General features: G+C 31.8%; 1 protein-coding gene across 1 annotated transcript; it reads left to right on the forward strand.

Annotated features, from left to right (window-relative positions):
* Nucleotides 1-1,031: 1,031 nt before the first annotated feature.
* On the forward strand, nt 1,032-18,120 carry cxcl12b (chemokine (C-X-C motif) ligand 12b (stromal cell-derived factor 1)). The gene is made up of 4 exons (XM_056448122.1): nt 1,032-1,184; nt 5,823-5,940; nt 11,269-11,352; nt 15,621-18,120. Exons 1-4 carry the CDS (start codon nt 1,118-1,120, stop codon nt 15,643-15,645), a joined length of 294 nt encoding a protein of 97 aa, XP_056304097.1. The 5' UTR covers nt 1,032-1,117; the 3' UTR covers nt 15,646-18,120.
* The last annotated feature ends 240 nt before the right edge of the window (nt 18,121-18,360 follow it).

Below are 18,360 nucleotides of genomic sequence, written 5' to 3' on the forward strand. Positions count from 1 at the left end.
TAATATGTTTGTTTAAATTCAGCCCATATAAATAGTTTGCAATCAGTTATCTTAAAAAAATTTTGTAAATCCAATGAATCATTTTTTCAGTGTACCAGAATTCTTCAAAATATCTTTGTGTTTAACAGAAGACACACACACACACACACGCATACATACATACATACATACATACATACATACATACATACATACATACATACATACATACACACATACATACTGTACAGTACAGTACAGTACAGTACACATACAAACAGTATGAGTTCCTATATCATACACAATTATTATAATTTTTTTTGATAGCTGATAGCTTGGATGCTTCAATTATGAAGTATTATTATTATTATTATCAATTCTTTTTTGTTATTTATTTATTTCCCCTCCCTATTTGGTGTGTGTGTGTTTATGTGTCTATGTTTTTGTGTATTTTATATGAAATGCTATTGGATGGCAGAATTTTCTTCAGGATTAATAAAGTATCTACACTAAAAAAACGACAACGTTTTGCTGCTTTGTTCAAACTGCTTTAAAATGAGCTGAAACAACACAATTCTTGAGATTTTTTGGGGACAACTTAATTGTTTTATGTTCAATCCACTTACATTTGTAAAAACTAATAAGCTAACTTAATTCTTCATGTTGTCCCAACACAAATGGATTAAGTGGAACCCAGCGTTTTATACAGTGTATGCTGTAAAAATGCTGGGTTCCACGCAAATACTTCATGTTGTCCCAACACGAATCTATTAAGTTAACTTAATCGTTTTTACCAAATAAAGTGGATTACACACAAAACAATTAAGTTGTCCCACAAAAAATGAAGAATTGTGCTGTTTTTTTAGTGTATCTATTTAACTAATAACAGAAGAGAATCTGATATGCAACTGATAAACCAAGAGTCAGGAAATACAGTGAGTTCCTCCTGAGCGCTCTGAGAATTTTCTTCAGGTTTTCTTCAGGGGGGATCTGCATCTGCATCTCCGCCTCCTCCTGCACTCCTCCTCCTGCTTCTGTCCCGCCAGCCCTCAGTTTTTACACTCCACACAGACTGAGACGCCACACTGAGCTCTGGACACTCGCTGTGATCAACAGAACACACACACACGCTCTTGGCATGGATAGCAAAGTAGTAGCGCTGGTGGCGCTGCTGACGCTCGCCTTCTGGAGCCCAGAGACTGACGGTAGGACATTTTTGATTACATCTGCAGTGGTTGAGAATATAACTCATGCTTTTTTTGAGATGCTGTGTTAATATTTGTTTAGTAGAGAAACTTTTTGATGGATATTGGTGTTTGTGATTTAGGGTTACTGAATGTGAAAGGATTTTGTTTAAAATGATTAAGAAAACCTTAAATTTTGACTTTTTTTTTGCCAAATTAACATTTCTCTACAATTCATTCAGTTTAACTTGATGGACAAAAAAAAGTAACAAAACTAACAAAAATCAATGCTTACTAACTAACTAACTGACTAACTGAAATAAAATATAGCAACAACATAAGAACAAAAAGATTAACAAAATAATTGAAATGAAAATGAATTCTGGTATTATTCTAGACATCTTGTCTGCTAAAACTTTACTTTATAACAAATTTAATGTAAATTAAATCAATACATTCATTATAAATGTATCATTCGATAACATAAAATATTAATTTTGTTTTTCCACATAAAAAGCAAGTAAATGACTAAATTACCAAACACTAAACAAATCAATATGTACAAAATAAAACAGATTAAACAAATAAAAAACTTAACAAACAAACTAAACTAAAAGGGAAAACTAAAAACACTCAAAACTAAATAAAACAAAATAAAACCCTAAAATAAAAGAAACCGAAAGACTGAACTAAAATACAAACATCATAAAATATTAATTTATTTCTTGCACATAAAACAAGTAAATTACCAAACACAACAGACAATAAAACAAGTGACCAGACTAAACTAATCTAAACAACTTTTACTTTTACTAAACAAATGACAAAATTTAAATTAATTAAAAATAAACAAACAAACAAAAAACATTAAAAGGTAAAACTAAACAAACCAGACAAACTAAAAATACAATCAAAACTAAAATAAAACTAAAATCAAAGAAATCAAAACAAAGACTGAGCGAAAATATAAACCCCATATATATATATACATATATATATATATATATATATATATATATATATATATATATATATATATATATATATATATATATATATATATATATATATATATATATATTGCACATAAAACAAGTAAATTACCAAACACTACAGAAAATAAAACAAATGACCAGACTAAAGTAATCTAAACAACTTTAAAAAAATAAACAATAAAACTTAAAGAAAAACTAAACTAGCCAGACACCTAAAAACAAACTCTAAACTAAACTAAAAGCAACAAACAAATCTAACAAATACAACAAACTAAAACAGAACTACTTACTGAATATAAAATTCACTACACTGAAAACAATCCTTTTAGGTAGTTTTTACTTCTGGAACAATTTTCACTCCGCAAATTTTTGTAAATTTAATAAAAAATATGTAAATCTTTTATTTAAATGTGACAATTTAAAGTAGAATCTCAATAATCTTTTTTCTGTGTTATTGTCTTCTCTTAAACTGCCAAACTGTTCTACTACCAAGTTCTCAACAACAGTGATGTTTCCATCTACCGATCATTATCTTATTAACGCTCATTAAGCACATCCATAAATATCACCTTTCAGCTCATTTGCATATGCATGGTCACGTTAAGCACATGTCTTTACATGTTACCATCTCTGACTCAGATGACGGAGATGTTTAACCAGCTGAACTTGGCTTTGTTGCGAAAAAAAAAGACAGCCAGAGTTGTTTACTTTATTCCCCAACTCTTTAAATTACTGTCTAATTAGGGAACACTACAGCAGAAAGTTCACTCGCGCTGTGTTTAGTCAAAGCTTAATGGGCCACTGTGTTTATCATCACAAAAGAGAACGCACAGACTTCAGATACTGATGGAAATTTCAGAGCTTGACATTACTGAAAACCAAGGAGATGCGGAGGAATTCGGAGAGCGATTCATTTAATGCAGCAATCTGAGAGTTTCTGCTGGATTTCCTGCCGAGGGCCCTTTAAAAAGAGCTCTTTATGAAAAATGTGGCCCCTGAATGAGTGAATGAGGGCCGCTAGAAGAGCAGGCTAATCTGTTTTTAATGATCAGGGACGCAGGTGATCCAACACTTACACACGCTTTCACAAACTGAACGCGTGTTTTTTATCTTCAGTATTACGATTGGGTTAAAATGCAAAAGGAAAAGTTCAGGTTTGTGTTGTGACGGAGATGATTTGGATGCTTTTAGTTGATTTATCCAATGTTTTGGGTGGAAATCAAGTGTCTAAAATGTGATTTCAGTGTGATGTGTGTTATATATATAAAGAGAGAGAGAGAGAGACTAAAACTTTATACTGATTATTATTTATTATTATAGTTTTATCCTAAAATGTAGGTTTTATTATTATTATTTTTATTATTATTATTATTAGATATATGTACACTGTAAAAATTATATGATTTATTAGTCATGACAGCATGTTTTTAGTTCACTGTAACTTATTGAACTAAGTTAATCAAGTTCTAACTTAATTTTCTAAGTTACGCAAGCGGTTTTACAGTAAATCAGTTTAACATGACATAAGTTCAATGGGCTCATAAGGATAAAGGCAACCGGGATTTCTTTACAGTGTATGTTCTTTTAATGTAAACTTTATAAATACTTTGGCAATACATTTGTAACATATTGAATTGAACTGAATGGACTACATGTATAGTTCAAAGTGTTTCCATGCAAACATTTTGATTTCTTAATAGAAAAATTCATTTAAATACACTGAATTTATATTTCCATACACCATTCAAAGGTTTAAGATTAAATATGTTATATTCGCATACTTTTAAATATGATATTAAAGGAACAGTTCACCAAAAATGTATATTTCTTCATCGTCTTTCTTCTGTTTTGAACACAAAATAAGATATTCTGACAAATGTTGGAGGGAAAAAACAGCCATTCACTTCCACTGTACTTTTTTTATATGGATGTCAATGGCTGGTTTTTTTTTTCAACATTATTCAGAATATCTTCTTTTGTGTTCAACCAAAGAAAGAAAGTTGAAAGTTTAGAATCACTTAAGTGACAGTAAATGACAAAGAAATTTTAATTTTGGGGTGAACTGTCTCTTTAAGATTAGGAATTAATTATTTTATACTGTAAACATTTCTGGGTTCCACACAATTCCTTCTTGTAGTCCCAACACAAATTGATTACGTAAACTTAATTAATTTTACAAATGCAAGTGGATTGAACATAAAACAATTAAGTTGTCCAAAAACAAATCTTAAGAATTGTGCTTTCAGCTCATTTTAAATAAGTAGTTTGAACAGTAGCCAATCTTTATATTAATATTTATAAGTGTATATTGAAATGTTGAATTCATATTATGCTGTATTTCCTGAAATAAATGAAAGAATTTTTGAGCAAAGTATCTCTATAATAATAAAGCAAAGGATCATTTACATGACACTTAAGCATCTTTTTGCAATAGTTGTATTTTGAAAGAAAAATGTACCATTCAAAAGTATGAAGTTGGTCAAATTTGAAAGTTTTAAAAGAATCTTCGGTAACACTTTATTTTTATGGTCCATTTGAGTATTAGTAGACTGTCTGCTTGATGTCTGCTGATACTGCTGCTTCAACAGACATTTAACTGACTATAAGAACTTACACTAACCTTAACACCAACCTAACAGTCTACTTATAATCTAATGAGAATTAATTGGCATGCAGATGCAATGTAACTTAAATTCAACAAACAGACCATCAAATTAAAGTATAACCGAAGCTTCTTATGGCCAGAAGGTTTCAATATTTGACCAAACTATAGAGTAAAAAACAGTACGTTTACAGTATTACAGTAGTAAACATTTGAAAAATACTCTATTTAAAATGTCTATCTGGTAGTTGAATATATTTAGAAACTTCTATTTTATTAGAAATCAGCCAAAAAATACATCATCCGATGTGTCATGGAGGTGTATTTCAGTCTGTTTTTGTAAATGAGATCTTGGCTTTTGGTTTTGCAGTGGCCTCAGTGCTCATGTATTGCTGGAAGATGATATTTATTCGTTTATGAATGTATTATTTCTTCCAGGCACACATCAAATTCCCTATTGACTATCCATAGGATGAAAAGCTGCATTTTCAGCATCATTACTCCAGTCTTCAGAGTCACATGATATTTCAGAAATCATCTAATATGATGATTTGATTACATATTTTAATCAAAGTTAAGCTAGAAACAAAACAATATTATTTGAAACAAACGAAAGTCTTTTGTGGTTTTCGTGATGTGTGGTATAAAGGGATAGTTCACCCAAAAATGACAATTTCTGTCATCATTTACTCACCCTTCACTTGTTCAACGCCTATATGAATTTTTTCCCCTGTTGAACACAAAAGTAGATATTTTGAAGAATGCTGGTTGCTGTCACCCATTGAATTCCATGGTATTTTTTTCCCTACAATGGAAGTCAATAGTTTCCAGTAACCAGCATTCTTTAAAATATCTTCTTTTGTGTTCAATAGAGGACAGGAACTCATAAAGGTTTTAAACAAGTAAAGGGTGAGTAAATGATGACAGAGATTTTATATTTTGGTGAATGTATTAGTAAAGATAAAGGTATCAAAAAAAAACTTTCAGGAAAGTTCTTAGTGACTATTTATGAGTTTGCTTTGATTTTCTAGTAAGTGTTTGTTTGTGTTGTTGTTTTTTTAGCGAAGCCCATCAGTCTGGTGGAGAGGTGCTGGTGTCGCTCAACCCTCAACACCGTCCCGCAACGGAGCATCCGAGAGATCAAGTTTCTCCACACTCCCAGCTGCCCTTTCCAAGTCATGTGAGACACTTTACTCCATTTTACTACACTTAATCAGGTTACACCAGACAAAGGTCACTTTAAAGGGAGGGTTCACCCTAAACTGAGAATTTTGTCATCATTTACTCTTGTTCCTCACCTGTTTGAGTTTCCTTTTCTATTTAACACAAAAGTAGCTATTTTGAAAAATGTTGGAAACCTGTAACCATTGACTTGCATTGTGTTTTTCCTTTATTTGCTTTTATATAAATAATATAAATACTGAATATATTATCATAAATAATTAAACTTATATGACAATGAAGCAAGGAAATATCTATTTTAATTATTTAAATATTATTATATTATATTATATTATATTATATTATATTATATTATATTATATTATATTATATTATATTATATTATATTATATTATATTATATTATATTATTAATTCGGCTTAGTCCCTCTTTTAAATTCATATTTTCTATAGGAAGCTTTACAATATTATATTTGTGCATATACATTAGATTAGTCAGTATTGAAGCCAAATCTGGAGCTTATCTAACAAAATAACTTACAGTAATGGTTCAAAAATTAGTACACCAAAATTTATATGTTATAGAATAAAAAAAAAATCTGATGCAAAAAAAATTATAGGTTGTAATTTATTTTTGCAATATTTTGCTTGACTTTAATTGTATTATCTTTCAATTTCTAAATATGTTTGGTGACTAAAATATTATTTTAATAAATATATCTGTTTAATAAATCTGTTTTGTTTAAATGCACCAATATATATTGCCTATATTCACTGATAAATGGATAAAAATATTCATTTTCAGAATAGGGGGTACTCAATTATGCTGAGCACTGTAAATTCTACCAGAAATGTAAATTGAAGAGGATCAGACTAATTTAGATTAAAACTGAAGGTCAGTATTTTATTTATTTTATTTTAGGAATTTTTTCTTCTCTTTTTTTATTATTATTGACAGTGTATTTGTCTATTGTTATTTTACTTTCTTGTGTATTGTTTGTATTTGGTATCTTTTATTGTCAATTGTTGTTTAAATGTTTGTGGGTCGGAATATGTAAGTCATTGTGTTTGAATGTTTAATATATATATATATATATATATATATATATATATATATATATATATATATATATATATATATATATATATATATATATATATATATACAGTTGAAATCAGAATTATTAAACCTCCTCTCCTTTGAATTTTTCTTTTTTAAATATTTCCCAAATGATGTTTAACAGAGCAAGGAAATTTTCACAATATGTATAATAATATTTATTCTTCTGGAAAAAAGTCTTATTTGTTTTATTTTAGCTAGAATAAAAGCAGTTTTTAATTTTTTTAAAACCATGTTAAGGTCAAAATTATTAGGCCCTTGACGCTATGTTTTTTTTTTTTTTTGATAGTCTACAGAACAAAAAATAAACAAGGGGGCTAATAATTAAGGGGGTTAATAATTCTGACTTCAACTGTATAAAAAAGTAATTTTAAATTCCAGAAACAGTTTTTAAAAGTCACAATTGTCCAGTTATAAGTAAAATCAGTGTGGGAAAGCAGAAATCTGGCATTCTTCAATAACAGTGAAACACCAAAAACGACCAAACAAGAAATTACGAGACGTCGGCTCGATTCTACTTTTTACGACTCAATAATCTCTAAGGGTCAAAAAGATTAGCTCTGTGTTGTGAGCAACCTTGTCGTTTTCATTTTTACCAGCATTTGGTATTACTTCAGCCGTCTGGAATGTATTAAACCGGACCATTTGTACCCCGACGGGCAGCAAAAAGCCAAAGCGCTACAGGCGGATCAAGGTTACAGGGGTTAGAGGGGTTAGCATGTAGCCCAGGGTCATTCATGGAACAAACTTTGGGGCCGGAGGAAATCACCTTTAATCTGCCGTCTTCCACACATCTTGTTTAGAAATGCTTTGGGATTGGTTGGCCGAGATGAAAGACAGCCACCTAGCCTTTTCCCCCGCACATCACTCATTTTGTTGTTAGCATTAGCTAGCTGTGAGGTAATTACTACCTGCTGGCTCGGGCCCAGACCACCGACAGACTTTCGCAAAGGATCGTTTAGACTAGTTAGATTAACTCTGAAAGCCAAATCACAAACAAACAAACAGATGGAAAACATCCCGGCAGAAAACTAGCAGGGATAGCATTACACTCAGAGTTAGCTTACTGATGGGGAAGTTGATTAGCTTGCAGATTTGGGAGTTCAGAGTATCTTTTATCCCAGCTCCATTTGTCTAGACTGATTTGGAGATGCGTGTGTGAGGTGTCGGAAACACGAATAAGAGCCGTTTGAATGGCAACGTGAGCCGCTAATTCTCAAACACAGCCTTTTGGCGGCGAGGTGTGAAGTCTGGGTGTCATTTGTGTGGTTTTCTCCATGTGTGGCGGAGCGGAGCGTTTGAGAGGATTTGACAAAGCTCATTTGGAGGTCAGATATCAGACAGAAAGACTTCAGATTGAGGCGCTTTCAAATTCTTGACTTTCTCTTTGTCTTTAAAACAGAAAATCTCACATCAAGCATTGTTTACTCTGAGACTACCATGGTAAATAATGCTTATAAACAGGCCTATTCATTGGATCCATCTCACATTGATTGATCACTAATGTACACATTTCACAATTCCAGGGTCTTTAAAGTAAATATTTATACACTCAAAATAAGACATTTGATGTTTGTTCAAACTAGTTATTTAAAATGAGCTGAAACAACATGATTCTTGAGTTATTTTGAGGGGCAACTTAAAAGTTTTATGTTTAATCCACCTAAATTTGTTAAGTTAACTTAGTTCATTCATGTTGTCCCAACATAAATCGATTGTGTGGAACCCAGTAGTTTTTTTATAGCGTAGAATATTTTTGCCCCATTACAAAAGCAAAATATAATAGAATTTCTATGAAAGAGGGAGATTATGGTGGTCCGAAGAAGAAAAAAAAAACATGGCACACATGGTAACTTCGTTATTTATTTTAGAGTACAATTCAAACTATTAACAAACAATTAACAATGACTTTTGCCTTGAACTCTACTGGCATTGATTAGGGATGTAGAATAAAATCACGCAGAATATTGGAACAGACTGAAGAAGGCCGACCAGGAAGCGTTTAACAGTTAAAACTTGTCTTTTTAATGACCTTTTGCATGTTTTAAACAGACAAGTAATCCTTTCGTTTGCCGGAACAAAAACTCTCTTTCTTGTGCATCCCATCTCGAGTGCGCAGACTTGTTTTTCCCCATAATCCAGCCCCTTAAAACCCCACATAACAAAACATAATCACACACCAAATATAACACAGGAACTGTACTTTAACCTTCCCTAGCATGCTACACTATGTACTTTATAAGTACTAATAAACAGCACATATCTTAATAACACTACAGTTAATAGTGAGAATTGGCACTTAAGCTATAGTGTAACTACAACTTATTTAATGTAAATTAATGCCAAAGTAAAAAAAAATTAGTAAAATAAAAAGCAAACATATAGTATTAAAAATGTACAGAATTAAAAAAAGACTAAACACATTTCTAAATGTACAATGTAAAACTTTGTGAGGTCTAGAGAAGATTTGGCTTTGTTTTACTGTTTCACAAATTATGAGTTGTTTCCCAATACCAATTTAACATATTGACTTTGCTCTAGAGATTATTGAGTTTACCCTTTATAATTTCCAAATGTTGTATCTCCTGATTCTGAGTTAATATTTAGATGCAAATGTAAACTATAAAATATAAACTCTGAAATCTGACTTTGTTACCCAGATTTCTGTGTTTTTTATTTCACAATCCTGACATTTCTGAGTTTACGTTTCACAATTTCGAAAAACTTCACAATTTTGAGTCTACATTTTTTAATTCCTGTGTTTAACTCACAATTGTATCTCCTGAGTGCATGTTAACATTTACATGCAAATCTGCAGAGTGAAATCTGACAGTTGTTAATCTGAATACTGTGTTTTATCCCACAATTACGAGATTACAGTAGTGAACATTTAAAATTGATCAAAATAAATTGGCATGAGACAAGAATGAGTGTTGTTATATGCAACAACTTTGATCAAAGGTTTTAATCCACTTCAATCCATATAGACTACTGTACACCTCTGAGTTGACATCTCACATTTCTGAATTTAAATGTTCAAATTCTTAATTTAAGTAGGCGATTTATTCTACTGTGTCGACCCCTGATGAATAAAGGTACTAAGCTGAAGGAAAATGAATAAATGAATGAAAATTTCATGTTTATTTCTTGCAGATCTTAGTAAATTTGGACTTTGTGTAAACAAGCTTACATATCATCCATTTCATTTCAGAATTAAAGGGACAGTTCACCCAAAAATGAAAATGTACTCATTATTTATACACCCTCAAGTGGTTTCAAACCTTTTAATGATTTTCCTTTTTTTTGTGTAAAACACAAATGAAAATATTTTGCAAAAATGTTAGAAACTATTAACCCCATACTATGGAAGTCTAAGATGGCTTTCCAACATTTTTCAAAATATCTTTCAATGTGTTCAACAGATAAAAGAAAGAGTAAATTGTGAATTAAAATGACAGAAATGTAAGCTTTGGGTAACTATTCGTTTAATAAATTAAAAACAAATACCACTACAGTCAATCTATATACACATGAACAGCAGGAATCTTCTGGATCCTGGAAAACGCCAAACCAAAGACAGCACAACACTGATATTTAAATGATATAAAGATACTTAAAATGTAATCAAATTCATAGGCAAACATAATGTTTGAAAATGATATACACTGTAAAAATGGAATGACATAAAGTCAAGACAAATATTTTTTATTGCTTTACCTTATTTTAATAAGTGAATCAAGTTTCAACTCAATTTATTTAGTTATTAACTTAATATTTTAGCCATTTTTATTGATGTAGGTTGAGAAATCACTAGAAAAGTTAATTTGATTCAACTAAAAAATTTAAGGCAGCAAGATTTTTCTTTACAGTGTAAGAAAGTGTATATTATAGTGTAAATAAGTGTAAATTAAAAATATATACCACTATAATCAATTTATATACATGTAAACAGCAGGAATCTTCCGGATCCTGGAAAACAGTAAACCTCCAGACAGCACAACACTGTCCTTACGAAAGGGCTTTAATTGAGTGCTGTTATCAGATGGAGGGCAGTATAGAGTAGAATGGAGCGGCTGAAATGTGGTCCATGACGGACAGCTGATATGATCTGATAAAACACACTGTAGAGGCGCTCAGGGAGGAAGGTTCAGTCTCCATTCTGCTCTCGTCTGTAACAAATCCCTTCTTTTCTCTCTCTCATTACCAGTGCCAAGCTGAAGAACAACAGAGAGGTCTGCATCAACCCCAAGACCAAATGGCTTCAGCAGTATCTAAAGAATGCCATTAACAAGTAAGAAGAAACTCTTTTATGCTGGGGTCTCCTGAGCATCACAAATATTTTTATGTTGTTTTAACTTATTTTAATAAGTGAATCAAGTTTCAACTACATTTTTTAAGTTATGCAAAGTTCAACCTAATATTTTAAGTAGTAATTTGAGATGATTAGAAAAGTTCATTTAATTCAACAACAAAAAAATTAAGACAACAAGACTTTATGCACTAATATGCACTAATACATATGCAAAATGTAATTTCAAAATGAAATTGTTACATTTTTAAACTAATGCAAAATTCAGTTGTAGATGCTTTAAACAGAAGCATTTTATGTACATACAACTTGGAGATCTACAAATGTTTTTAAATATGCTTTCTGATACTTGGACACAATACAAAAAAATGCACGTAGGAACAAATGAAATCAATCTGATTACAATTAAATGAATTATATTTTGACCTAATATAAATGTAAACTATTTGCAATCACTGAATCACCAGAGATTAAAATCGGTGTGATTTAGTGTAATTTAAACCATTTATAATTATATATTTTTACCCAATTGACGTCAAGTCAAATATAAAATTTAGAGCTGGAAAAGTTAACGTCATATTTTTGCGTTATAATTGCGTTACAGCATAATTAACGCGGACAATTATTTTTATTAATATTAAACATGTTTTATTATTATTATTATTTTTATTTTAAAAGTCCATCGCTCACTGGCTCTGAATACACACAGACAAACCACGAGTCACAAGAGGGGTGGGGAAAAAAACAGAAAATCATCTGATTAATCCAACACAATCTCACGGCAATTCTAATTTTTTGATTTAGTGGCTAATTCGTATGAATTTGTACAATCTCATTTGTACAATTTAGTACGATTTGTTTATCCCCCAATTACGGTTGGGGTTAGGGATGGGGTTAGGTGCCACACCTCATTTTCGTATGACTGAACTTGTACAAATTCCTATGAATTAGCCACTAAACTCACATAACGTAAACTAGAAACGTTTCCCATTTGAGATCAGGCTAAATTAATCGCAATTTAAATTATTTTTAGTATTGTCCACAACTAATGAGAATGCATTAGCATTGACATTTACACTACAACAAACAGTTTCACATACAGACAATAATGTTGTCAAAACAGATCAGTTTCACACAGATTTGCAAAAACAACCAGAATTGACACATCATGCTAACATTAGCAATGCTAAAGCCAGATCTGTTGCTACACAAATGTTTTTACTTATAGATTCTAATAGTCAGGATTGGATCAATTTAATCCCTCAAATGACAAAATGTAAATAAAATAAATAAAGCAATAAAAAAAGATTTACATACACTGTCAAAACATCATATGATCAAAAAGTGAAGAGTTCAGGTGCAAAAACCTCTAAATGCTGTCTGAAAATCTCCTCTAAAACTTGCATTTTTTCTTAACCTCATATTTTCATGTTCAGTTATTTCACTTTAAAGGAAATGAAAATTACATATTATTTGCACTAAGAGTAAAATTACAAACTACAAACAACAGTCTGAGAAAAACATTTGCATCTAAACTCTTCTAGTCATGACAACATGTGTTTTTATATTATTTAAACTTTTTCAAAATAAGCTGAAACAATAAAACTTTTAAAATAATCAAATTTAAAAAACAAATGTTTAAATTTATACTAAATTAACTTGTTCTTAATCATGTTTAATTGTCAGGTTAATAATATGTTCGTTTAATAAAAAGTCAGTTTAATTGACGTAAGTTGAAATGACTTCTACAGTTAATATGACTCAAATTCAACATTTGTTTAACAGTGTAGTAATATACTGTACCTCTATTGTCATGCAAAATAATGACCAAAATACCATACAGAGTTTTCATTTTTAGTTAAACAGGCGTCTAATCTAATGTAAATGCCTCAAACTCTTTTTAAACTATTTTAAAATCGTACCTCCAGTTTAAACACTGTTGTTCCTAACATTTAAGTGGCATATGTGGAATGTTATTAGGTAATTTAGGGTTATACATGTGACACATATATTTAAGTAGGTAATTAAACTCTACCATGGAGCCTTCAGCATTTAACCTCTGTTCTTTAATTATACTAATAGTAGATTAATGATAAGGGAACAGCAGAGGGGAGAGTTTTACGCCACTATTAATTACAACCTCCTATTGAGGCGGACAGACAAAATGACTGATGCTGTTAAATCATAAAATTTAAAAAAATACAGTTGAAGTCAGAATTATTAAACTCCCTGAATTATTAGCCCCCCTGTTTATTCCCCCCCCCCCCCCCCCCCATTTTAATTTAACGGAGAGATTTTTTTCAACACATTTCAAAACGTAATAGTTTTAATAACTCATTTCTATTAACTGATTTATTTTATCTTTGCCATGATGACAGTAAATAATATTTTACACTTTAAGGTAATTAGGAAAGTTATTATATAATGATGGTTTGTTCTGTAGACTATCGAAAAAAGATATAGCTTAAAGAGGCTAATAATTTTGACCTTAAAATGGATTTTAAAAAAATGTAAAACTGCTTTTATTCTAGCCAAAATAAAACAAATAAGACTTTCTCCAGAAGAAAAAATATGATCAGACATACTGTGAAAATGTCCTTGCTCTGTTAAACATCATTTGGGAAACATTTAAAAAAGTAGAAAAAAATTTCAAAGGGGGCTAATAATTCTGACTTCAACTGTATATATGTGCTGATCGTTATTGAGTCTGGAGAAATGCTGTTTTTATTTATTACTTTGTTGACTGAAGCTGACAAAGTATTCAAATAATTAGTTTATAATATATAATATTTTAATATAATATTTATATGCCGTTTATGAGTAATATAAGTTGAACTAGTAAAATTACTCAAATTAAAATGGAAATAAAAATACACTTTATTTCAGTAGATTTAAACATTATTACAATTTCTGGTTAAAAACGAACATGTTTAATGAAAATTGGGAATGATGACTTGGCAACTAATTGAAATAAAGTAAGTCAAAGTTCTAAAATCACTAAAATTAAAACAAAAATAAAAATAAACAAGTTAAATATTGCATAAAAACGTAACGTATGAAAAACTGAAAACTTAAAAATGCTTCTTTGGTTACTAATGGGCAGTTGATTTAAATACTGAAATGACTACTTTTACTAAAATGACTAAAAAATGAATAAAAATAAAAGCTAAATAAAATTAGTTCAAATGTTAAGTTGTTCATAAATGGTCTACCAATATCTAAATTTTACACACAATTATTCTGGAGTTTAATCAATGCTCTATAAACTTCTTAAATGCAAAATATGTAGATTATAAATAAGAATTTTGAAAATTGTCATATTGATTTGGTGACACTAGAACAAGGAACGTGTATGTGCGTGCGTGCGTGCGCGTGTGTTTTATAAATATTGATTTAGAAATCTAGAAATGTTTAATGACTATAATAACTTTATATAATTATACATTAATATATAATTATTCTATATTTATGTTCAATGTTTATATTTTATTTATACAGAAATAAAATTCAATATTATATAATTTCTATACTATAAAACCTCCGAATCTCATGAAAAGCTTTTATGGTCTGGTTTCACAGACTAAACCAGGATTAGGCCAGATAGTTTGGCCATATTGTCAATAAATCATAAATGTGCCTTAAAATAATTACTGGCGTCCATCTTGAGACAACACAAAGGCACTGACATATTTAAGATCAATCAGTGCAGCTTTCTGTTTTTTTCTTAGATTTTAGACTCTTGTCTGAGAAACTAGAAATATATTTTTTAAAGGACAGAGCATTCAAATGCACTATATTAGTCTTTAAAAGCACATTCATTCATTCATTCATTCATTCATTTTCCTTGCGTAGTCCCTTATTTATCAGAGGTTGCCACAGTGGAATGAACTGCCAACTATTCCAGCATAAGTTTTACACAGTGGATGCCCTTCCAGCTGCAACCCAGTACTGGGAAACATCCATACACTCACATTCACACACACTCATACACTACGGCCAATTTAGTTTATTCAATTCACCTATAGCACATGTCTTTGGACTGTCTGGGAAACCGGTGAACCCGGAGGAAACCCACGCGAACATGGGGAGAACATGCAAACTCCACACAGAAATGCCAACTGGTCGAAATGCCGACCTTCTTGCTGTGAGGCAACAGTGCTAACCACTGAGCCGCCGTGCCGATCTTAAAAACACATGAAAAAAAGACAATTGGTAATGTGTAATGATCTAAAACCCTCTCTTTTTTTCAGAATAAAGAAGAAACGCTCAGAGTAAACAGACAAGGCTGTGCGAGGAGGACTGCAGAGAATCTCTGAAGTCCAAAGAGTCTCGTGTCCTAGAGTCTCGCCCTCGTTGACCACTCTTCCTCTTTCTGGACTGCTTGCACAAACAGCACTTCTTCACCTGAACCTGCCTCTGGAGCATCAGCTCAACAAACACACACACAAACACACACCGAACGCATTCATCGTCGCCGCACACTGCTAATATTTACCCTCGCACGAGTCTGTGTGACTGAATGTGAAGGCCAGGGAGATATTTACATGGTTAAAAGACAGTAAAAATGAGAGTTTGTGGATTTGTGTGCTAGCTGTGAGAGATGTTTAGTTTTTAGGATAGTTTGAGGTTAGTAAGGGACGTTTGCAAGTGAAAACAAAAAAGTAAGCAGAAAGGTAAAACTGCCCCTGTTCAAGCTCACTTTTGCATTGTTTTGCTGCTAGGCTTTAGTATAAGTGCTTAAAATCTCACATAAGCTAATGCTAATGGATAATGCTAGCTTTGCAATTCAGCTACGATCATTATAGCTTTGTGAACCAACAATGCTAACACCAGTTCTGTGATAAAACAATGCTAATATTAGCTCTGTGGCCAAGCGTTGCTAACATTAGCTCATGCTAATGGTTGCTTTGTGGTCCAGTAATGCTAAAATAAGCTTTATTGTCCAGCAATGTTAGCTCCTTGGGCAAACAATGCTAAAATTCATTATGTGGTCCAGTAATGTTAACCTAAGCTCTGTGACCCAGAATGCTAATGCTAACTCTGTGGTCAAACTTTGCTAAAACTCATTCTGTAGTCATTTAATGCTAATATTAGCTCTGTGGTCCAGCAATCTAAAGGCTCGTACACACTGGGACACTCTTTGTTTGTGTTAATCGGCAGAGTTTTTTTTTTTTTGGTAGTTTTTTTTAGACATTTTTCCAAAGCGATTTTCTCTGGCGTTGAGCAGAAGAGAATGCAAAATCACTTCTTGACGTTAGATGGCGCTACACAACTTTAAGCTTCTGACACCCGCTTGTAACACAGAAGAAGACAGAAAGTTGGCACGCTTGTTGTTAAAGTTACTGGCGTTAAAGTTACTTAACGGAAAACGAGCATGAGGCGTTTCTTTAAAAATGACGCTTTTACACCTGCCGTTTTGTGCGTTGGTGTGCACGATCACATTGCCGCTCTTTATTTAGTCATGAGGCATTAAACGTCGATGGAAAATGCAAGCAAAAAGCGTCCTGGTGTGCACAGGTGTCCTTAACGCTCTTTGGTCCAACATGCTAACAATATATCTGTGATCCAACAATGCCAACGCTAGCTCTGTAATCCAGCAATGCTAAATCTTGCTCTGTTCCAAAACCAAAACAAACCACTTACCAACTTTTTTAAAGCAATATGACTTGTATTTAACAAATAAACTAATCGCAGAATGTAATACTCTCGATTAAAGATCTAAGATGGCGAACATTTAATACATTTTATAGAGTTTTCATTAATGTTAACAACATTAAAAACAAGCAAACATTGTTACGTGTTGCTTTAGGGGTCTAAAAGCTCACCATACATACTAATGATCCAGAATGCTAATGCTAATTTTGTGATTCAGCATGCTAAAGTTATGCAATCCAGAAAGGCTAATGCTAACTTTAGAATTCTATATAGCCCTATGGTAAAACATGCTAATGCTAATTCCATTCCAAAACCTACAAAGTGACCTACAAAGTGACCTATCTAGACGCTAGACGCTTACGTCAACTACATAACTGTTTGAAATCAATTGTGAGGCGACAAATTTGTATAACATTTAAAATCAGTTATGATAGTTACTGTGATGTCTGTTGTGTAGCGCACTATGTAGGCAGCAGATAGCGAGGTTTTGGAACAGAGACTTTTAATGAAGGCACGCTACTACAGGAAGTAGAATCAAAGCTTCCTGTATTCCTTTCTTACTGCTACTTGTGTGTAGCAAACACCAGACACTGAAATTCAAGAAGAAAAAGTGTGTGTGAATAAAGCAGGTGTTGTAATGCAATCACGCCATGGCAGCTTAACTTCTGTCTGCGACATTTCATGACTCAGGCCTTAATGAACAGCATTTACATACCGATCTTTACTGTCGAGTGCCCTCATACTGGCTGCAGTTTGGATCAACTTGTAAATATTCTCCAGCACTAAATGGCTGTCAGTGAATGGGTTGAACAGGGACCAAAACTGAAGCGCAAGCGACTTGTAGACTAAGTTAATATTACTGTATGTATTCCGTATATAGCGTGTTTTGTTTTTAGCCACAGGATGAAGAGATGTGAGTTTTTGGTTTTTATCACACGTCTATCTAACACACCCGATTCTGATGTTTTGACTCAAATGCCCGATTGCTGTAATGTTTTTGAGCCACTTTAAAAATATATAAGGATTTTTTTTATGTAACGATTTATTTTTGTATTTTGTATTGATCATTATGAATAAAAACACAACAGTACAATATGAAGGGATTTCTTGTGTACTGTATCTCAGATCAGACTTGTACGATTATTCATTTGTTTTCCACTATAACACTTTTAAAGGTCTCATGACGTTTTTTAGATGTTAGTATCAACATCTATAAGCTAGTGTGCACCAAAATAGAGACAAAATTTGCATTTAGAAGATATAAAACTGATATGAACATGTAAAGCTAGTAGTTTGTCACTTCCGCCTAAAACAGGGGTGCCCAAACTCGGTCCT

Source organism: Danio aesculapii, chromosome 22 (genome assembly GCF_903798145.1).
Source record: "Danio aesculapii chromosome 22, fDanAes4.1, whole genome shotgun sequence".
In the NCBI taxonomy this organism is placed as follows: Eukaryota; Metazoa; Chordata; class Actinopteri; order Cypriniformes; family Danionidae; genus Danio; species Danio aesculapii.